This window comes from Mobula birostris, chromosome 1 (assembly GCF_030028105.1).
Source record: "Mobula birostris isolate sMobBir1 chromosome 1, sMobBir1.hap1, whole genome shotgun sequence".
In the NCBI taxonomy this organism is placed as follows: Eukaryota; Metazoa; Chordata; class Chondrichthyes; order Myliobatiformes; family Myliobatidae; genus Mobula; species Mobula birostris.
The window spans coordinates 77,867,733-77,891,172 of NC_092370.1; the positions used below are offsets into that span (position 1 = coordinate 77,867,733).

At 42.8% G+C, this 23,440-nt stretch overlaps 1 protein-coding gene across 2 annotated transcripts in view; it reads right to left on the reverse strand.

The window, feature by feature from the left end:
* Window positions 1-17,712: 17,712 nt before the first annotated feature.
* Window positions 17,713-23,440, reverse strand: part of LOC140200451 (carbohydrate sulfotransferase 9-like) — a 70,738-nt gene continuing 65,010 nt past the window's right edge. For both annotated transcript variants that reach the window (XM_072263831.1, XM_072263922.1), the window contains 2 exons: window positions 21,849-21,880; window positions 17,713-20,885 (listed from right to left, as the gene is read on the reverse strand). In XM_072263831.1, the coding sequence (XP_072119932.1) occupies window positions 19,815-20,885; window positions 21,849-21,880 (1,103 nt within the window). In that variant the 3' untranslated portion in view covers window positions 17,713-19,814. The remainder of the gene's footprint in view (window positions 20,886-21,848; window positions 21,881-23,440) is intronic.

Consider the following 23,440-nt stretch of genomic DNA (forward strand, 5'->3'; position numbering starts at 1 on the left):
AAATACTTAGATACAACCTCCATTGAGTTTTCACAGATGTCAAGAGACGCTAGCAGTCCAAAATCAAGTCGCAGAGCAGCATCCGGTTGTGGCAGGGCTTACACATGCTATAAAAGGCTACAAAACAAAATCGGGCAACATTGTCGACAAATGAAAATCCAATTCTGATGAGCGTAACACATTCTATGCACGTTTTGAACATAAGTGGAATGGAATGCCATCACCCCCACCACCTTCCAATGCACCTGAACCCACCACGGTACGTGTGTCAATAATAAACCAATTTACCAATTCAATTTTACTTTCTGCACGTGGGAATTTTTAAAATTAAATAAATCTAGAATGAAAAAACTTTTTTTTAATGGTGACAGTCTGAAAATGATCTAGTTCCCGTTCAGGAAGTCTAACTTGTATGTGACTCCTGGCCCAGAACAATTCTGCAGTGATACAGCAGGCCGCTCACTTCAAGGACAATTAGTGATGGGTCAATAAATATCTACCTTGTCAATGATACTCCCATCCCATGAATAACTCACAGTTTCATGTTTGGATTTCTTGTTTCGGTACTTGAAGAATTCAAGAAGGTCACAGTTTTGGTTTATCTGAACTTTGAATTTCTCGGTAACTTATCGATGTTCACAACATTAGCGACATTCATTGCGAGCAACTTTGGGACCCCTATTTAAGGAGGATGTGCTTTTGGAAATGGTCCAGAGGAGGTTCACAATGACGATCCTGGGAATGAAAGGCTTTACGTATGAGGAGCGGTTTATGTCGCTGGACCGATATTCGACGGAGTTCAGAATGATAACAGGGCAATCTCCTGTCAGATAATGTAAAGCTTGGATAGAGTGGATGTGGAGAGGTAGTTTCCAGTTGAAGCAGTGTCTAAGATCCGAGGGCCCAGCCTTAGAATAAAGAGACATTCCTTTAAAACTAAGATGGTGAGGAATTACTTCAGCCAGAGAAAAGGGAATCTATGATATAGGTATATCATAGATATAGATATAGGACCGATAGAAAATGATGCTGGAGAAATTGTAATGGGAGATAAGGAGATGGCAGAGGAACTGAATGAGTATTTTGCATCAGTCTTCACTGAGGAAGACATCAGCAGTATACCGGACACTCAAGGGTGGCAGGGAAGAGAAGTGTGCGCAGTCACAATTACGACAGAGAAAGTACTCAGGAAGCTGAATAGTCTAAAGGTAGATAAATCTCCTGGACCAGATGGAATGCACCCGCATGTTCTGAAGGAAGTAGCTGTGGAGATTGTGGAGGCATTAGCACTGATCTTTCAAAAGTCGATAGATTCTGGCATGGTTCCGGAAGACTGGAAGATTGCAAATGTCACTCTGCTATTTAAAAAGGGGGCAAGAAAGCAAAAAGGAAATTATAGACCTGTTAGCTTGACATCGGTGGTTGGGAAGTTGTTGGAGTCGATTGTCAAGGATGAGGTTACAGAGTACCTGGAGGCATATGACAAGATAGGCAGAATTCAGCATGGATTCCTTAAAGGAAAATCCTGCCTGACAAACCTATTACAATTTTTTGAGGAAATTACCAGTAGGCTAGACAAGGGAGATGTAGTGGATGTTGTATATTTGGATTTTCAGAAGGCCTTTGACAAGGTGCCACACATGAGGCTACTTAACAAGATAAGAGCCCATGGAATTACGGGAAAGTTACATACGTGGATAGAGCGTTGGCTGATTGGCAGGAAACAGGGAGTGGGAATAAAGGGATCCTATTCTGGTTGGCTGCCGGTTACCAGTGGTTTTCCACAGGGATCAGTGTGGGGGCCACTTCTTTTTACATTGTACATCAACGATTTGGATTATGGAATAGATGGCTTTGTAGCTAAGTTTGCTGACAATACGAAGATAGGTGGAGGGGCTGGTAGTGCTGAGGAAACGGAGAGTCTGCAGAGAGACTTGGATAGATTGGAAGAATGGGCAGAGAAGTGGCAAATGAAGTACAATGTTGGAAAGTGTATGGTTATGCACTTTGGCAGAAAAAATAAATGGGCAGACTATTATTTAAATGGGGAAAGAATTCAAAGTTCTGAGATGCAATGGGACTTGGGAGTCCTCGTACATGATACCCTTAAAGTTAACCTCCAGGTTGAGTCAGTAGTGAAGAAGGCGAATGCAATGTTGGCATTCATTTCTAGAGGAATAGAGTATTGGAGCAGGGATGTGATGTTGAGGCTCTATAAGGCGCTGGTGAGACCTCACCTGGAGTACTATGGGCAGACTTGGTCTCCTTATTTAAGAAAGGATGTGCTGACGTTGGAGAGGGTACAGAGAAGATTCACTAGAATGATTCTGGGAATGAGAGGGTTAACATATGAGGAACGTTTGTCTGCTCTTGGACTGTATTCCTTGGAGTTTAGAAGAATGAGGGGAGACCTCATAGAAACATTTTGAATGTTGAAAGGCACGGACAGAGTGGATGTGGCAAAGTTGTTTCCCATGATGGGGGAGTCTAGTACGAGAGGGCATGACTTAAGGATTGAAGGGTGCCCATTCAGAACAGAAATGCGAAGAAATTTTTTTAGTCAGAGGTGGTGAATCTATGGAATTTGTTGCCATGGGCAGCAGTGGAGGCCAAGTCATTGGGTGTATTTAAGGCAGAGATCGATAGGCATCTGAGTAGCCAGGGCATCAAAGGTTATGGTGAGAAGGCGGGGGAGTGGGACTAAATAGGAGAAATGGATCAGCTCATGATAAAATGGTGGAGCAGACTCGATGGGCTGAATGGCCTACTTCTGCTCCTTTGTCTTATGGTCTTATGGTCTATGGAATTCATTGCCACAGAGGGCTGTGGAGGCCAAATGGTTGGGTGTAATTAAGACATAGATTGATAGACACTTGATTGGTAAGGGGGTTAATCGTCAGAATGAGAAAGTGGGAGAATGGGGTTGAGAAAAATAGCAGCTATGTTTGAATAATGCGGCAGACTCAATAGGCTGCATCGTCTAATTTTGCTTCTATTTCTTATGGTCATCATGTCAATTTGAGTTCAAGCTTGAGCATTCTGTGAGTCTTTGACAAGATACTAGCAATCTTAAGCAGCCCATCAGTTTTCAATGCTTCCCTCTGTTCTTCTAATAACTCTGATGTAACTTCTGGATTGGAAGGAGTCCAAGACTTTTTGGATTTAATTATATAATGCTTGTTGTCAAGGTCCACGATTCCTTGCTACCTGCTGTCCCACGACTGGGTTGATATCAGCACAGTCTCCCACAACAGGTTGTTTGGTGTAGCAGTCATGCATTAGTTTTATCGAGTTTGACCTGAGTGGATGGAGGACTCATCACGTAGGTGCTAATGAGGCCCATGAGAGTGAGCCCAGCCAGTAACGAACAAATTCCGTGCTATGCACTGACTGTGCAAATTGGTCAAATTCATATGCAGACACGTCACGTTTAAATCAGTGTTGTATTAAACTCAACATCAGCCATCTGGAGACTCACAGTACTTTTCCAGACAACTAATCTGTCATCTGTCAAGTGAACTCCCATGCCCTTTCAAAAACCTTTAATTCCTGCGCTTTGTTTGATCATAAGATCTCAAAATGTACCAGCAGAATTAGGCCATTTGATCCATCAAGTCTTTTCCATCGTTCATTCATGGCTGTTAGTTTTATAATCGCATTCCCTGCCTTCTCCTCACATCTCTTAAGCCCCCTTACCAGTAGCAATCTCTGCCTTATGTACACTCAATGACTTAGCCCCAACAGCCAACAACAAATCTCATAAATTCACCACCCTCTAGCTGAAGAAATTCCTCCTCATCTCAGTTCTAAAGAGATGTCCCCTTATTCTGAGGCTGTACTCTGAAATCCTAGACTCTCCTGCTGAAGTAAATTACTCCCATGTCCATTCTATCCAGGCCTTTAGATATTCTGTACGTTTCAATGAGATCCCCACCACCCACTGGTCCAAACTCAAGGGGTCACAGCGTTGATACTAAAGTTTGTTTTACCATCCCACATTGTAGAAAGAGATAATTCAGTCCATTGTGCCTCTACCTGATCAGTGGAACTTCCAATCAGTTAATCCCGTATCCCCCATGTTCTTAATAGTGAACTCTGAAAAATATGAACTATGTCTGTTTTAAAATTTTGTAGCAGACAGCTCTACCCAAGGCTCCAATTATAGGTACCTGCTGGGATTGAAAGTCATTAATAATTCATATATTTTGGGGGTACCTGTTTTGTCAACAAATAATGTCCCTAACTGTTGGGACTGAAGATTGAGAAGGAATAATTGGTAATGGATCATTATCACATGTAACAAGATACATTGGAAAGCTTGCCTTGCATATTGTTCATACAGATCAAGTCACTACATAGTGTATTGAGCTATATAACCATATATAACCATATAAGAAGCTAGAGTAAGGTAAAACAATAGCAATGTAGAATAAAGTGCAAAAGCTACCGAAAGTGTGCAGTACAGGTAAATGATGAAGTGCAAGATCAAAACAAGGTAGACTGTGAGGCCAAGAGTCCATCTTATCGTACAAGGTCAGTTCAAGAATCTGACAACAGTGGGATAGAAGTGGTTCTTGAGTCTGGTGGTATGAGCTTTTAGATTTCTGTATCTTCAGCCCAATGGGAGAGAGGAGAAGGGAGAATGTCCAGGGTGCGTACAGTCTTTAATAATGCTGGCTGCTTTACTATGGCAGGAAGAACCCTAAACTGGGTCCATAGAGGTGAGGCTGGTTCCTATGATGTGTTCAGCTCTATCAACCACTCTCTGTAGTTTCTTGTGGTCATGTGCAGAGCAGTTGCCATATGCATCCAGACAGAATGTTTTCTATGGTGCCTCAATAGGAATTGATGAGTCAATTTTAAGAGACAAGCCAAATTCCTTTAGCCTTCTGATGAAATAGAGGTGTGGGTGAGCTTTCTTGGCTGTGACATCAATGTGGTTGGGTCAGGTCAGGCTATTGGGGTTGTTCACACCTAGGAACCCACTCAACCATGGCACTGTCGAAGTAGACAGGAGCATGCACATTCGGAATCAGACCATCGCAAGGGCAGACTGCTTCATTAGCAGTTGCTTCAAAGATCTGGCAGCAGTAGAGAGGGTGCAGAAAAGATTCAGCAGGACGTTGCCTGGAGGGCTGTAGTTAATAAGGGAATGTTGGAGAGGCTGTGTCTATTCTTACTGAAATGTAGGAGGCTGATGGATGACTTTATGGAGCCTTATAAAATCATAAAGGCACAGATAGGAGAGATAGTCAAAGCCCCTTTCTCAGGGCAAGGGAGTCTAGTTTTGAGCTCAGAGTTAAGGTGAGAGGGACTTCGTATTTCACACTTAGTGGTGGCTATTACATAAAGACATAGAGCCCTTCGGCCCAACTCGTCCATGCTGACTAAGGTGCCAAGCTGCACTAGCTCCATTTGCCCACATTTGGTCCATTCCATTTGTGTCTTTTATACATTGTAATTGTATTCAACTCTGCCACTTCCTCTGATAGCTTGTTCCATATATGGACCACTCTCCATGATGTATGATTTTATGACTGGGTGACAGAAGAATGGAAAAATGAGAAGGAAAGCATTTCTTCAATAGTTAGGGACTGGCTAGGAGCTGGAATTCACTGCTTATAGTAATTAACCAGAGCTTTGCAAAGGGAATTGGGATCTACATTACAAGGGAGAAAGAGTGGAGGAATGGGACTGAATGGATTGTGCTCGAGATGACATGATGGGCCGAATGTGGTGTGACCATTCTGTGATTCCAGGAATGAGGAGCAAGGAAATCAGTTGAATTAGGACATAGGAAGAGGATTACAGAGTGAAAGAAACTGATTTAAAATAAATTAAAGAAAATATACATTCAGAAAAATTTTTGAAAAAAATATCTCATATTTCACATTTTTAAAATTGCTACCCTACAGGAATTGGATTAAGGTATATAATGCAAGACTGGCAATGCATTAATTACTGTACTTACATAATAACCCGTGGACTGATTTGTGGCATTTCACCTTGATATACATTTTGGCAGATAGTCTTAAATCACTTTTTTAAAAAAATCTGACACATCAGTTGATTATCCACCAAATACTGGGGACTGAGAGATGTGGTGGGAATGTTGTGCAACCCCACAATTTGCTGGCTGATTTGCACTATATCATAATTAACTTTGCAAAGATGCCTCATCCTCAACCTTCCCATTCTTTTTTCGTGAACTCACTGCATATCCACATTAATTGCTCATAAAACATAACAGCAAATTTTATTTCTGGTGATTAAACAGCATGTTTTTTTATGCTGTTCCCAGGATTTGTTGGATAATCAACTGATGTATCAGATTTTTTAAAAAAGTTATTTAAGACTATCTGCCAAAATGTATATGAAGGTGAAATGCCAGAACTCAGTCCACAGGTTATTATGTAAGTAACTGATTCTGCTACCCAGTGGATTAAACACTGACCTTTAACCAATGCAACCTGAGTTCAGATACAGTCCAGAAGGATGGAATAACATTTCTGGCCTCTTGATAATCCCTGTACATGTACCTCCATCGGCTGTGGCCGTGCGTTCAATTACCATTACCCGTGAGATTTAGATTTCCATTTTAAGCTTCTGATCTCTGTAAATCACTTACCCCTCCCTTCATGATCCAGGGGCATGGGTTCCAGTTCTGGTATGTAGCTAGAGAATTTAAATTCAGGTAATTGAACCTGGATCTTTTTGTTTAAAGTAACAAACTCAGTGACTGACAGGGTAGGACGGCGGTAAAGATACTTCTCGTTCACTATAGGAAAGTAATCTGCCTAGTCTGGCCTCAAAGTGAATCCAAAGATTCAGGAGTCTGGATGGCATTAAGACTGCTTGCACCACAGTCTGGTGTGAAGCCTCCAATGTACAAGATTGCAAGAGGCTGCAGAGGGCTGTAGACTCAGCCAGACTGATCACAAGCACAACCCTCCCCACCATCAAGAACATCTTCAAAAGGCAGTGCTTCAAGAAGACAATATCCATCATGAAAGACCCTCGCCACCGAGGACATGCCCTCTTTGCTTTGGGGAAGAGGTGTGTTCATCCATCGTCGACGTCAATGAGGACCTCGACACCATGACTAGCGCATGATTTGGATTTAAGTGAGGGAGAGTTGCGCAGCGTCAGCCTCACTCTCTCTTCCCAATTCCCATCTGGATCCAGTGGCAAGATAAGAGTCGAGTTGGCTGGAGATGGGACTAGGCGCAGTGGATGACCAGGACGTCTTCTGTGTCTTGTCCTGCTCTGCACGTTCCACAACACTTGCAGAGACCGCCTTCTTGACTGTTGGACCTTCCATTGGTCTCATCCGCTCAATCCGCTGGAGTCTGTCTTCACATGCTGGGATAGACAACTCCCTATCTCACCGAGGGTTTGGGACCCGTCGGCTACCCTCACCTGGTTTAGCCAGCTTGTTGAAGTTGTTGACCGGGGTGTGGCCGCTGTCGCATGCAAATAGCTACGGGGAGCCACAGGTGAGAGCTGCGTGCCGGGTGGGGACCAGAGGTGGACAAGCCGCCTGAAAAGGACGCGACATGTTCCCCCACCAGAGGTGCTACCCCTCCCTGACACCCCATACACCCCAAAGAGGTGAAGATGTACAGGAGCCTGAAGACCCATTCTCAATGATTCAGGAACAGCTTCTTCCTCTCCACTATTGGGTTTCTGAATGGTCCATGAACCCAAGATGTTATCTTGTACTTTTTCTCGCACTTTTCATTAATGTTTATAGCTATGGTAATTTTGTATCTGCCACAAAACAACAAATTTCACGTCATACATTTGTGACTATTAACCTGATTCTGACCTACAAAAATGGTTGATTATTATCTGCCTCCTCGGTTCAGAGGTGGATTAGGGATGGATAATAAGTACTAATGTTGCCATTGACAGTCAGTCTCACAGTCATAGAGATTTACTGGCACTCAACGTCAGTAAGATGAAAGTGCTGATTGTGGACTTCAGGAAGGGTAAGATGAAGGGACACATACCATTCCTCATAGAGGGATCAGAAGTGGAGAGAGTGAGCAGCTTCAAGTTCCTGGGTGTCAAGATCTCTGAGGATCTAACCTGGTCCCAACATATCGATGTAGCTATAAAGAAGGCAAGACAGTGACCATACTTTATTAGGAGTTTGAAGCGATTTGGCATGTCAACAAATACACTCAAAATCTTCTAACCGTGGAGAGCATTCTGACAGGCTGCATCACTGTTTGCTATGGAGGATGCTATTGCACAGGAGCGAAAGAAGCTGCAGAAGGTTGTAAATCTAGTCAGCTCCATCTTGGGTACTAACCTACAAAGTACCCAGGACATCTTCAGGGAGCGGTGTCTCAGAAAGGCAGTGTCCATTATTAAGGACCTCCAGCACCCAGGGCATGCTCTTTTCTCACTGTTACCATCAGGTAGGAGGTACAGAAGCCTGAAGGCACACAGCAACTCAGGAACAGCTTCTGCCCCTCTGCCATCCGATTCCTAAATGGACATTGAACCCTTGGACACCACACTTTTTTTAATATACAGTATTTCTGTTCTTACAAATTTTTTAAATCTATTCAACATACATAATTGATTTACTTGTTTATTTATTATTATTGTTACTTATTATTATTATATATTTCTTCTCTGCTAGATTATGTATTACATTGAACTGCTGCTGCTAAGTTAACAAATTTCACGTCACATGCCAGTGATAATAATTCTGATTTAACAGGATGGACACAGACCTTTTGTACGTCCACACTGACAGTTTTGTCAATTTAGACTAACTTTCCTTCATTAAGTCCATATCTTACTACACCTTGCCTACTTAAGTAACCGTCCAAATGTCCCGTTAAAAACAATGATTCCACATCTTCCCTGGAGGTAAGTGTCAGATATCAACCACCCTCTATGTAAAATAAAACTTGCCCTTTTAAATTCTTTTCTCTCACCTCATACCCGTGCTCTTTTGTTTTTGATATCCTGACTACAGGAAAAAGGTCTTGACTATACCATGCCTTTCATAATCCTTTGCACCTCCTTTAGGGCACCTTCAGCCTCCTTTTCTCCAAGAAAAACAAGCCCAGCCTATCCAGAGTTGCTCCATATCTAAAATCCTCAAGTCTGGTATCATCCTGGTGAATCTTATCTGCACTCTCTTCAGCACAACCATATCCTTCCTATAGTGTGGTGACCAAAACTGCACTGAGTACCCCCAAGTAAGGTCAAAGCAGTGTTTTGTAAAGTTTCAACATAACAAAGCAACTCATATTCTATGCCTTCAATCCCTGCCATTTGCCTGAAATGATGAAAACATCTACTCCCCAACACCCACTCCATTGACCAGCTGTAATATTGCTCCAGATTAAATTATGTTTGACAGTATTTCTAGGAACTACCTTGAAACATTAGGGATGCTTTCCACTGTTCTGTTGTTTTGCACTTGTTGCTGTATTTATTGTCATTACCATGTACACTGTTTACTTTGAGAGCTTCATGTGAACAAGCTATTTCATTGCATCCTGGGTTATACTGAGCTAATCTTTCTCAACAGGGCAGGTTATTAGAGAAACTATAGTGGCTTCCAATAGAAGTAAAATAGCTGAATTATGAAATTTTAAATAATTGGTTTATTAAACTTTTGCAGAAAAGACTAGTGGCAGGAATCAGATGAAACTAACAAAACACAACCTGGTGTATTTCATATAATTCTTCCACATAAAGACTGGCCATTCTGCCTATTGAATCCATGTCATATCTCAGGACAATCACGTTCATCAACAACGTACTGGAGACACAAGACTGCAGATGATGCAAGTCTGGAGCAACACACCAAGGAGCTGGAGGAATACAATGGGTCAAGCAGGATCTAAAAAGGGAAAATGGAGCATTGACATTTTAGGTTGAGACCTTTCATCAGGACTGGAACGGGGTGGGGGGGTACAGGGAAGGAGATTGCCATTGTAAAAGGGTGGGGGAGAGAAGAGATACAAGTAATGAGGATGTAGGTGATGGAGGGGACAATAGGGGGTGGGGCACGCAGTAAGATAGGACTAGAGCTGGCAAACTCTTGCTTTCCAGTCCTGATAAAGGGTGTCAGCCTAAAATGTCAACTGTTTACTTTGCTCTGTAGATACTGCCTGATCTGCAGAATTCCTTCAGCTTCTTAGTGTGTCCACTCAAAACTTACCTCTTTGCACATGCCAATTTACTCAGTAAATAAAACTAGCTTAGATAGTAATCTTGGTCAGCATTGTTAAGTTGGGTGGAAGGGCCTGCTTCTGACTTGTATGACTCTACTCCATCCTATTAAGCAGGCCATCTTTGGGATTGTCGGATTAGCATCCAAAACGGTATCTTCTTGTAGCTTAACTTTCTTTATGCTTGATTATATGTTTGTAGATCACCCATTTGTAAATGTTCAGTGAAATTTCAGTAATTTGTAGCATAGCTGGTTCTATACTTACATAGTTTCTTTGTCTGTGAGTCTGAGATTTCATAGCAGTGTAAATCCAGATATTGTCACGCACACTCTTCGTGTCAGAGAAAACTCACACTGGTTTTCAGAATAAAGAGGGACCCTGAAGTCTCAAGTCTTTAGTTCATTGTTCTTTTCTTTCCTCTTTTCTTGGCTTTCTGGTGCTGGCCGGCTGTATGTGGCCTCTACTATGAAGAACATTTAATGAAGTGCGTGTGACCAGAAGATTTGTGCCTCTTCATTGACTTCTGAAGAACATTCTGGACAATATCATCTGCAGATCAAACAGGTTGCTGGTGGAAAAGCAGTCACAGGGAGAGCCCACAAACTGCACACTGACTACATACAGTGTACAACATTGACCAGCTGGTATTGGAGAAGGGCCGGGAGGTTCCTGAGAATGATCCCGGGAATGAAAGGATTAACATTTGGGGTCTTATCAGGATCTTTGACCCACAGTGACACTCAAAAGCTACGGTCCTGCACAACGGTATGTTCCCATTCATGGAGCTCGTCGTTGGGTCTGAAATTGGGTGACTTTGGGGCCTGTGCAGTACTGTGAATATGAATTCTGACTGGTGTCATGTACTGAAATGTAACAAGAGCTGGAACATTGAAGACATGAGTCGAGGCTGAAAGAAGGCCATAGCTGCGAGCTTAATGTCAAAGGATATATTTTCTATCGAAAGGACAGGCAGGAAGGCATAGGCAGTGGTGTGGCTCTGTTGGTATGATATGGAACTACATCTTTAGAAAGAGGTGACATAGGGTCAGAGAATGTTGAATCTTTGTTGGTGGAGTTAAGAAACTGCAAGGGTAGAAAAAACCATTATGGGAATCTTATGTAGGCCTCCAAATAATAGCCAAAATATGGGGTTGAGATTGCAAAGGGAGCTGGAAAATGCATGTAATAAGGGTAATGACACAATTATAATGGAGGATTTCAATATGCAAGGGGATTGGGAAAATCGGGTTGGTGTTGGATCATAAGCGAGGGAATTTGTTGAATGCCAGTGAGATAGCTTTTTAGAGCAGCTTGTGCTTGAGCCTACTTGGGGAAAGGCCATCTTTGATTGGGTGTTGTTTCATAATCCAGGTCTAATTAGGGAGCTTAATGTAAAGGAACCCTTAGGAGACAGTGATTATAAATATGATTGAATTCAATTTGAGAGGGAGAAGCACAAGTCACATGCATCAGCATCGCATGAGAGAGGAGCTTGCCCAGGTAGGTTGGAGGAGGATACTGGCAGGGATGATGACAGAACAGAGATGGCTGAAGTTTCTGGGGAAAAGCTCACAAGGCGCAGGATAGATACATCCCACTGAAGTAGTTGTTCTCAAATAACAGAGGTAGGCAACTATGGCTGACAAGGGAAGTTAAGGACTGAATAAAAGCCAGGGAAAGGACAAATAAGGTAGCAAAGGTGAGCAGAGCGATGGATCATTGGGAAGCTTTTAAAATCCTGCAAGAGGCAACTAAAAAAGCTATAACAAGGGAAAGGGTGAAATATAAGGGCAAACTAGCCAATAATATAAAACAGAATACCAGAAGGTTTTTTAGTTATATAAAGAGCAAAAGGGAGGTGAGAGTTGATATTGGACCACTGGAAAATCATACTGATGAGGTAGTAATGGGGTCAAAGAAATGGCAGATCAACTTTAGTGGGTACTTTGCACCAGTCTTCACTGTGGAAGACACTAGCAGTGTGCCAGAGGACCATGATTGCCACAGAGCAACAGGGAGTGCCATTGCTATTAAAAAGGAAAAAGTGCTTGGCGAAGTCACCTGGACCAGGTGGACAACATCCCAGAGTCCTGAGAGAGGTTGCTGAAGAGATGATGGTTGTATTGGTCATGATCTTTCAAGATTCATGTGGTTCTGGCATGGTCCCTGAGGACTAGAAGATTGCAAATGTCACTCCACTCTTTAAGGAAGAAAGGCAAAAGAAAGGGAAATTTCTATTATTAAGGATGAGGTTTTAGGGTACCTGTAGACTAATGATAAAATAATTCAAAGTCAGCATGGTTTCTGTAAAGGGAAATCTTGCCTGTTAAATCTGTTAAGACCACAAGACAAAGGAGCAGAAGTCGGCCATTCGACCCATCGAGTCTGCTCCGCCATTTTATCATGAGCTGATCCATTCTCCCATTTAGTCCCACTCCCCCAACTTCCCACTATAACCTTTGATGCCCTGGCTACTCAGATACCTATCAATCTCTGCCTTAAATACACCCAATGACTTGGCCTCCACTACTGCCCATGGCAACAAATTCCATAGATTCACCACCCTCTGACTAAAAAAAATTTCTTTACATTTCTGTTCTGAATGGGCGCCCTTCAATCCTTAAGTCATGCCCTCTCGTACTAGACTCCCCTATCATGGGAAACAACTTTGCCACATCCACTCTGTCCATGCCTTTTAACATTCGAAATGTTTCTATGAGGTCTCCCCTCATTCTTCTAAACTCCAAGGAATACAGTCCAAGAGCGGACAAACGTTCCTCATATGTTAACCCTCTCATTCCCAGAATCATTCTAGTGAATCTTCTCTGTACCCTCTCCAACGTCAGCACATCCTTTCTTAAATAAGGAGACCAAAACTGCCCATCCTTTCTTAAATAAGGAGACCAAAACTACTCCAAGTGAGGTCTCACCAGCGCCTTATAGAGCCTCAACATCACAACCCTGCTCCTATACTCTATTCCTCTAGAAATGAATGCCAACATTGCATTCGCCTTCTTCACTACTGACTCAATCTGGAGGTTAACTTTAAGGGTATCCTGTACAAGGACTCCCAAGTCCCGTTGCACCTCAGAACTTTGAATTCTTTCCCCATTTAAATAATAGTCTGCCCGTTTATTTTTTCTGCCAAAGCACATAACCATACACTTTCCAACATTGTACTTCATTTGCCACTTCTCTGCCCATTCTTCCAATCTATCCAAGTCTCTCTGCAGACTCTCTGTTTCCTCAGCACTACCAGCCCCTCCACCTATCTTCGTATCATCAGCAAACTTAGCCACAAAGCCACCTATTCCATAATCCAAATCGTTGATGTACAATGTAAAAAGAAGCGGCCCCAACACGGAGCCCTGTGGAACACCATTGGTTAAGAGTTCTTTGAGGAAGTAACAAGCAGCGTGGACAAAGGAGAGGCAGTGGATGTCATTTACTTGGATTTTCAGAAGACATTTGATGAGGTGCCACACATGAGGCTGCTTAACGAGATAAAATCCTATGGTGTTACAGGAAAGATACCGGCATGGATAGCAGAATGGCTGAAAGGCAGGAAGCAGCAAATCGGAATTAAGGGGGACTTTTCTGGTTGACTAGTGGTGTTCCTCACGGGTCAGTATTGGGACTGCTACTTTTCACATTGCTTGTCAATGATTTGGATAATGGAAATGATGGTTTTGTGGCAAAGTTTGTGGATGATACAAAGATGGGTGGGGGAGGGGTAGATATGCTGAGGAAGCAATGCGATTGCAGCAGGACTTAAGACAAATTGAAAGAATGGGCAAAAAAGTGGCAAATAGAATAGTGTTGGAAATGTATGATAATGCATTTTGGGAAAAGGACAATAGTGCAGACTATCATCAAAATGGGGAGAAAGTTCAAACATCAGAGGTGCAAGACTCCCAGAAGGTTAATTTACAGGTTGATTCTGTGGCAATGAAGGCAAATGCAATGTTGGCATTCATTTTGAAGGAATAGAATATAAAATTAAGGAGATAATGCTGAGTCGTTATAAGACACTAGTCAGGTTGCACTTTGAGTATTCTCAACGATTTTGGGCTCTTTATTTCAGAAAGGATGTATTACCATTGGAGAGAGTCCAGAGGAGGTTCATGAGGATGATTCTGGTAATGAAGAGGTTAACATACGAGGAGCATTTGGCAGTTTTGGGCCTGTACTCACTGGAATTTAGAAGAATATGTGGGGATCTCATTGCAACCTACTGAATATTATGGTGAATGGTATGCTGGCATTTATAGCGAGAGGATTCGAGTACAGGAGCAGGGAGGTACTACTGCAGTTGTACAAGGCCTTGGTGAGACCACACCTGGAGTATTGTGTGCAGTTTTGGTCCCCTAATCTGAGGAAAGACATCCTTGCCATAGAGGAAGTACAAAGAAGGTTCACCAGATTGATTCCTGGGATGGCAGGACTTTCACATGAAGAAAGACTGGATGAACTGGGCTTGTACTCGTTGGAATTTAGAAGATTGAGGGGGGATCTGATTGAAACGTATAAGATCCTAAAGGGATTGGACAGGCTAGATGCAGGAAGATTGTTCCCGATGTTGGGGAAGTCCAGAAGATTGTTCCCGATGTTGGGGAAGTCCAGAACAGTTTGAGGATAAAGAGGAAGCCTTTTAGGACTGAGATTAGGAAAAACTTCTTCACACAGAGAGTGGTGAATCTGTGGAATTCTCTGCCACAGGAAACAGTTGAGGCCAGTTCATTGGCTATATTTAAGAGGGAGTTAGATATGGCCCTTGTGGCTACGGGGGTCAGGGGGTATGGAGGGAAGGCTGGGGCAGGGTTCTGAGTTGGATGATCAGCCAAGATCATAATAAATGGCGGTGTAGGCTCGAAGGGCCGAATGGCCTACTCCTGCACCTATGTTTCTATGTTTCTAATATTGAAAAGACTAGATAGGGTGGATGTGGAGAGGATGTTTCCTATGGTGGGGGTTCCAGAACTAAAGGGGACAGCTTCAAAACTGAGGGTCAACCTTTTAGAACAGCGGTAAGGGCGATTTTTTTTAAAGGTAGAGGGTAGTGAATCTGTTGTATATTCTGTCACAGATTGCAGTGGAGGCCAAGTCTGTGGGTATACTTAAGGCGGAAGTTGATGGTTTCCTGATCGGCCAGGGCATCAATGGATATGGCAGGAAGGCAGCTGTATAGGATTGAGTGGGATCCAGGATTAGCCATGATGGAACGGCACAGTAGACTGGATGGGCTGAGTGGACTAATTCTGCTCCTATGCCTTACGGGCTTATGGACAGTGAGAGCTGCTGATTCTCACTCGAAATAAGCAGCAGCACTTCAGATTGAAGGAGCGATATAGAGAGGGGAGGAGGAGGGGGAGATGTGGGGGTGAGGTGGGAGGTAGGGGCAGAGGGTGTGAGGGCGAGTGAGAGGGGGGAGGGAGGAGAGGGATAGGGAGGGGGAGAGGGGTAGGGTGAGGGGGAGGGGGTGAGGAGGATGGGGAAGGGTAAGAGGGTGGGGAGGGAGAGCCAGCCTGTTGGATGTCGAAAATGGTGGTGTGAACAGTTAGTCTTTGATGTACTGTAGACCATGGTCTCTCTTTGGAGGACTTTGCTGTTACTGTCATGGTGGGTGGTGGGATAGCTGATGCTCTATGCTAGAATTTGTGGGGGTGGGGGGCAAGAGAGGGTTGATGCTGTTTGTGCCTGGGGGTGGCAGGGGGCTTTAGGGTTATTGTATCTTTTTACTGTCATTTATTCTTTGGGCTTTTTTTGTTTCAAGGTTGCCTGCCCAGAGTAAGGATTTCAGGTCATATATTGTATACATTCTCTGGTATTAAATGGATCTATTGAAGTATTGAACATGTGCACCTATTTTCTATGTTTCTGTGAGGAGTGTTTTATGGCTCTGGGCCTGTACACACTGGAGTTTAGAAAAATGAAGGGGAAATCTCATTGGAACCTACTGAATATTGAAATGCCTAGATTGAATGGGCAGGGAGAGCACGTTTTTAATGGTGGGAGAATCTAGGACCAGAGAGCACAGCCTTAGAATAGCTGTTCCTTCAGACAAATGAGAAGGAATATCTCTACCAAAGCGATGGGCAAGTTTGTGCTATTCTTTGCCACAGATGGCTGTGGCCATGTCATTGGGTATATGTACAGCTAAAGCTGATAGGTTCTTGATTAATTAGGGCATCGTAAGTGGTAGAATGGGGTTGAGATTGAAAATAAATCAGCCGTGATTGAATGACGGAGCAGACACAATGGACCTGATGGCTTAACTCTGCTCATATTTCTTTGTTGTGGTGAGCCAAAACGATCAGCACCTAGTGGTCAGCTGAATCCAATCCCAGGCTGACTGGTTGTTATCCCAATCAAATATTCAATTTTTCTGGGGTAAACCTTTTAAATAGTCGTAATGGCCAGTGTGAGATTGGGCTGAGTTTTAAGACTGGTGTAGTTTACCAAATAAAGGGTACTTCAAATTCCACCTCGTTCTATTGTCTGGCTTTGGGTCTCATCAGTAGTTATAGGCAAGTGAACACAACAGTCTTATGAGCAGCACTGATATGAACTGTTATGTCTGCTTGAGAAGTCAGAAGTGCCTGAGCCTGTGATGCTGCTGCAGCTGAAGTTTTTCATTGCACCTGTGCATATGTGTACTTGTGCAAGTGACGATAAACGTGACTTTAACATCTCATCTGAAAGCCCACATCCCCTCCATCTCGGCCTTTCGCCACCACATTAATCTGGGTCTGAGCTGCCATTGTCTCACAGCTCCAGAGATTGTGTTCCATCCTCATGCGTTGAGTTTGCAGGTTCTCCCTGTTACTGTGAGTTAATAGGGTGCTGTAAATTACTCCTAGTACGTGGTTGAGTGGTAGAATCTAGAGAGAGAAGATGAGAAGGTGGGGAGAATAAAATGGGATTAATGTGAATGGACAGTTCATGGTCAAAATAGATTCAGCCCGTTCTATCACTTCCCTCTCCAGGTCAATTGATCTTCAGATCTAACCATAACTGGCCTCAGCTCTCCCGGGGATTGTTGCCAAGCATTGGTGTTAAGGGTCCATGCTCTAGTCACTCCATATATAGTTCAAAGAAACAAGTGGCCTTCTTGAACTGGTGCCAGTTTTTCCAGATTTGGTTACCTGTGGTTTGGGGTGGGGTGGGGTTGTGATGGCATCTGGCAGTCTGAGGTGGTGTTCATCCTCATCGTGACTCCAACTTTCTGTGATAGCAACTCTGTTGCATTCGTGTGATCTTTTCATTTGGTTGTTTCCAATTGTCCTACCCTCCTTGTTACACTGGAGACACAAGGAACTGCAGATGCTGGGATCTTGAGCAATATACAATCTGCTGGAGAACTGAAAGGCTTGAGCAGCATTTATGGGGGGGGGGGGTGAAATGTCATCTTGAAACCCTGCATCAAGATTCATGATTGGACTCCACAATCAGCAAAAGAAATACTGCTGGAAAAAGAGGTATAAAGAGTGTAGGACAATCAACACAGGTATTTTATTAATGAGAATGTATACAGATTGTCAACATTTCTACCACCATTTCCTTCCAGACATACTGCTTCTGGTACTTTCTCCACCAAACACTACAGCCACTTAAAGCACAGTCACATGAAATGATTCTTAAATGCTTAACAGTAATTAAGGAACAATTAAGATCTTTGACTAGAAGCATTGGCTGTTTTGTTCCTGCAGATGCTCCCAGACTTGTTGAGAGTTTCCAGCATTTTCTGGTTTTACATCAGATTTATAGCACCTGCAGTTTTTGAATTTTTAATGCTTCAGTCAGTTTGTAAACAATGTCTAAATGCTACAATCTCATGTTGCATCACGTGTGATCACCCAAGTGAAATTGCCCAACCCTACCCAACAATACTATCAAGGTGGATGGAGGTTCTTCATTTTCCAGCCAAGAAAAGGGTCAGAAAACACAAATGCTGAAAAGTCTTCAGCAGCTAATGAAAGGCCACTGACCTGAAACCCATCTCTGCTGCTCCTTTCACAAATGCTCCCTGACCAGCTAAATATTTCCCACATTTCTGGACCAACACCTCCCACAACCTGTGTGCCACCACAACAGGTCTAATGGACATAATCTCACTGGCTCTCCATTGACTTTGGAGCATCTGGACAACAGCATACATACGTCAAGCCACTGTTTATCAATTATAGTTTGAGGTTTAACACCATCATCCCCTCAGCACTCATCAACAGGCTTCAAAACATGGGCTTCTGTACCTCTCTCTGAAAATGGCACCTTGACTTCATCGGGAGACCACAGTCTTTGTGGATCAGTAATATTATCTCCACCTCGATGACAATCAACACAGGTGTACCTCAAGGACGCATGTTTAGCCAACTACTCTACTCCTACAGTAAATTCTGTCACTGTCTGCTGCTATAAAACAAGTTTCACTATGTCAGTGATAATGAATGTGAATCCAATTCTGATTCCACATTCCTTCTTAAAAGAGTAAGAAAATTCAGGTATGTTTTGTGGACTAAATCTCAACACTACTCCCATACAACAGGAGAAAATCTCAAAACTTATTCACATTTTGCATTCACATGGATCATGTGCAGACAGAAGACATTTAGTTTAATATGGCATTGTTTTCAGCAAGGACATTTTGAGCCAAAACGACCATTCTTGTGCTGTATTGTTCTACATTATGCTGGTGAACTTTATGCATTTCTTATCTCTATAATAGAACAAGACGCTTTGGCCCACAATGGTGTCGATTCCATTTCACTCAGCCAAGCTAAAGTGTATTAAAAACCAAGAGAGAGGAATCAAGTTATTCAAAAGAAATCCCCCACTCCTTCACATACATCCCATCTTGCCCAAAGCCCAAAGGAGACAAGGTTATGCAGAGTGTGTTCTTTATTCTGTAATTTCAAGTAGAATTATGTCAAGATTCCTACAATGACCTTGGGTGCACTGTAGAGTTAACTTAAGAAATACCATTAAAAGCCTTGCACAACACCTACTCTCAGAAGTATGTCCATCTCCTGAAAAAACATTAAAAACTTTCACTAGCAGTATTGTGGGAGAATACAGTAAGGTTTTGATTCCCAGTCAACCTTTCTGGTCCCCTCAATTTTCTCTACTTTGTTCTACTTTTCAGAGTCTGATGAGAGGCCCCCATTACCTCCTTGGAATGGATATGCTTCAGCTTCAGCCACTGATTGTTCAGAAGTCACTTAACTACCAAAGGCATCGATGTCTTAAAGTTGTTACTTGTGACGAATGGTGATGAATATTCTCACCCCAGATCTGGGAGAACCAATACCAAAACTGGATGGTCCAACTTAGTTGGGACCAGGCTTCAAGAAAACCAAAGTAGCAGATGATTCAATCATCTTCCTCCACAGCCCCAAACTTGTTTGGCTTTGGTACGTAACGCCAATGTTCATGAATCAGCTGAGGAAATTGACCATTTCTTTTATGTCAAAGATTAACTGCTGGGATCAAGAAGAGTCAAAATGACTGAATGTTATACCAAACCAATAGAAAAGTATTAAAATAACTTTTGTGTCACAAAATATATTAAAGATTTTTGTTGATAAATTACTCTTTCAATCCAAAGCCATGCTAAAGATATGGATTGGAATAGTTAAACATGAGGTAATCCGGATAATAGAAGTTATAAATCTGCTGTCTCTCTGAGGGGGTTATTTGGGCAAGATACTGTTCCACCACAGCAGAGGTAGTTCTCTCATCTGAGGAGTGCCTATCTTTGAAACTTGGGAATTGTAACCCCTCAGGGGCACCTATCAGCTTCAGGAGGTAGTTAGCATCCTGCTCCAAACTCTCAAACTTTCCAATAAAGTCATAGTTGATCAGACAAGGAGAGCAGAGCTTACTAATTTGTTCCCAGTGGATGTCCATGCCAATGGGCTTATGTGGATCCAAGAGATATTGAACAAACTCCCTGAAAGTCACACCCGAGCCTGTTCTGAGAGCTTCAGCACTGGCGTTGGCTCTGTACTTTTTTAAGATCTCCCTGCCAAACACTGGGTGATAGTAGCTGTTGGGGTGTTCGAACTTGTCACGGAAAGCAGACACCAGCCTTTCCATGGGGTCCCTGACAAACAAGACCTTGATGAAGCTGTTGAGTAGTTCGTAGGACTCCCTGAGACTGTAGCTGTCGAGGCGCCGCAGCTGCTTGCTGTAGTGCACAAAGTCATGTGAGATGTTGCCTGGTGACTTGGCGAGGCCACTCAGCACCATCAGAATGCGTTTCCAGTTCGAACAGCCCGCTTTGGGCACCTCGCAATATAGCAGCTTGTGCTTCTCTTCCACATAAACCTGAGATACCAGTCGGCTCAGAGAGCGCCTGCGCCTGCTGATGTAAAGCTTCTTGCAAAAGTTGGCCAGGAATCTCTTCCTTTCCTCATGAACTGCATCTGTAACCAGAGTCCGGTTTGACAGCTGGAAAGATGCCAGGTTCATCGGCTTCAGGTACTTTTTCAGCAGAAGGTTCCTCATTTTCGTTTGTTGAAGCAACCTCTGCTTTGCAGAATCCCTGTTTGGGTTAAAAATGGACTGCCAAGGCTCTGAGGCACTCTCTTTGCTGGCCTTGTCACCTCTGTAACCTGTAACCCTTCCACTCTTGAAAACTGTCCAATTCTTCTCTGGGATCTTGATTTGCCTATTCCAAGACTACAAAGAAAAGAAAATTAGATAACTAAATAGAAACTTGGTAATTGGCAATTAATTCATTATTGTCACATCTACTGAGAAACATTGATAAGCTTTGTTTTGTTTTACATTTTATCCACACAGATCATTCCAAAACACAAGTATATTACAGTAGTGCAGGGAACAGTAATAATAAAATACAGAATATAGTGTTCAGTTACAGAGAAAGTGCAGTGCAGGTAGACAAATAAGGAGAAAAGACCATGACGAAGAAGATTGAGAGATTAAGAGTTCATCTATGTTGGATGAGAGGGCCATTCAAAAATCTTTTAACAGCTGTTCTTGGGCCCGGTGGAGCATGCTGTCAAATCTACCAGATTGGAGAGGGGAGAATAGCGGATGTCTGGGTTAAGTGGGGTCTTTGATTATGTCAGTTGCTTTACTGAGACAGTGTAGATGAAGTAAATAGAGGGGAGGCTGCTTTTCATGATAGACTGGACTGCGTTTGCAATTCTCTGCAATTTCTTATTATCCTGGACAGAGCAGTTACGATTACAAACTGCAATGCATCTGGATAGGACACTTTCTGCAGTGCATCAGTAAAATTGGTGAGAGTCAAGGGACAGTTAACAGAATAATTATAGTAACTCAGAGAGGCGGTAGTTGGATTGCCAACATCAAAACCTGACCAACAGACTGAAAACAATGTGTAAAATTCAATGGAGACACAAGAGCCTGCATATACTGGACAGTTGATGGGAGGAAATCTCCAGAAGTGGATCGGGCCACAATCGACAGCACAGTTCGAGTCCCAAGCTTGATGTTATAAGCCAATGGAGTACATGTATAATACAGTTGCACCAAAGAGATGTGACAATACTGTACATCAGAGAAAGAGCAAGGATTAGATGTTTACATGGCCAGTTTCTGATTGCCTAATCCTTACAGTTACAGAATGTTGTATCAGCCAATGGATTCAATTACCTTTGTCATTTGGTCCTGATGGATCCTCAGCCCTGGAAAACAGGCAGATATTCGGTGTTAACGGTAGAGAAGAGCAATAAAGCCTTAAAGAACAGAGTGAATTCACCAAACTGGTGAAAAGTTAACAACAACAGATTTCAACGTTATTCCCCACCCCCCAACAGTGTGACAACACCCTCAGAGTCATAAAGTTATACAAGCAGGGAAACAGGTCCTTCAGCTAACTAGTCCATGAAATCTTGAGCTAGTCCCATTTGCATACATTTGATTCGTATCCGTCTAAATGTCTCTTGAACATTGTAATTGCATCCATCTCTACCACTTCCTCTGGCAGTTCATTCCATATACCCAGCAATCTCTACCTCTCCAGTCCACTAGGAATTTTCCCCCTCATCTTAAACCAGAAGACACAAGAGAAGAGTTAGGCTATTCAGCCCATCAAGTATGATCTGTCATTTGATCATGGCTGATTTATTTTAAATCTCAGCCCCATCTCCCGCATTCTCCTCATATCCTTTGATGCCCTTAATAATCAAGAAAGTATTAACTTCTGCTTTAAAGCTACTTAATAATTTGGACTATACAGCTGTCTGTGGGAATGAATTCCAGAGATTCACCACCAATCAGTGAAAGAGATTCCTCATGTCTGTTCTTCTGGTTTAAGATGGCACTGGTGAAGCCCAGTGAATACATACTGGTGGCAAACAAAACAAAGAATTCAACTAAGTACTTCATTAACAACACTTATTCTTGTAAAATTTATGAAAACCATCACTGCAAACAATGGAGAGGCGAGGCCGAGTCGAGAGTTGAAGCACGTGGGTGCAAGGCAAAGTTGAGGCATATTTGATGCAAAGTCAGGGCTTGTGGAGTGGAGCAAATTTGGAGCAGAGAGGCAGATTCGTCCACCTAAACTGAGTGCCAGGTTTGATTAACCTAAGTGCGAGGCTGATTTGGAAAGTTTGGGTATGGGTCAAACCGTGGTGGAGGGGTCTAGGTCCACAGCACATCAGTGTGACACGGCCTGGGTCCTAACATGAAGAATGACCCAATGTTTAGACAATTTAAAAACCAGGCCAGATGGATTGAAAAGGCAGGGTGTTGGGACAAGAGGCAAAGGTCGGGCCAGTTCTACTTGCTGCTCCACTATGTTTCCTCAGCTCTAGGCTGAACTGAGGATGAGGCCTGCTCTGGACTCCATCCCTAAGGGTATCGTGATGATTATTCAGCTCCGTGCTGAACTGAGGCTGAGGCCTGCTCTGAGTTTTGGACCTGTGGACTTACTTTTGTCACGAATGCTATTTGCTTACTTCATTGTTTGCGTAATTTGTATTTTTTTCTCTCTGCACATTGGGTGTTTGACAGTCTTTTTCTTTTTATGGGTTCTTTTGGGTTTCTTTGTTTTGTGGCTTCCTGTAAGGAGATGAATTTCAAGGTTGTATAATATACACATACTGAAATGTACTTTGAACTAAAGGAACTATTGGAACTTTGAACTATTCTGCATGTGCCCTCTTGTCCTAGACTCTCCACACTTTGGAAACATCCTCTCCACATTCAGTCCATCTCAGCCTTTCAATATTTGTTAAGTT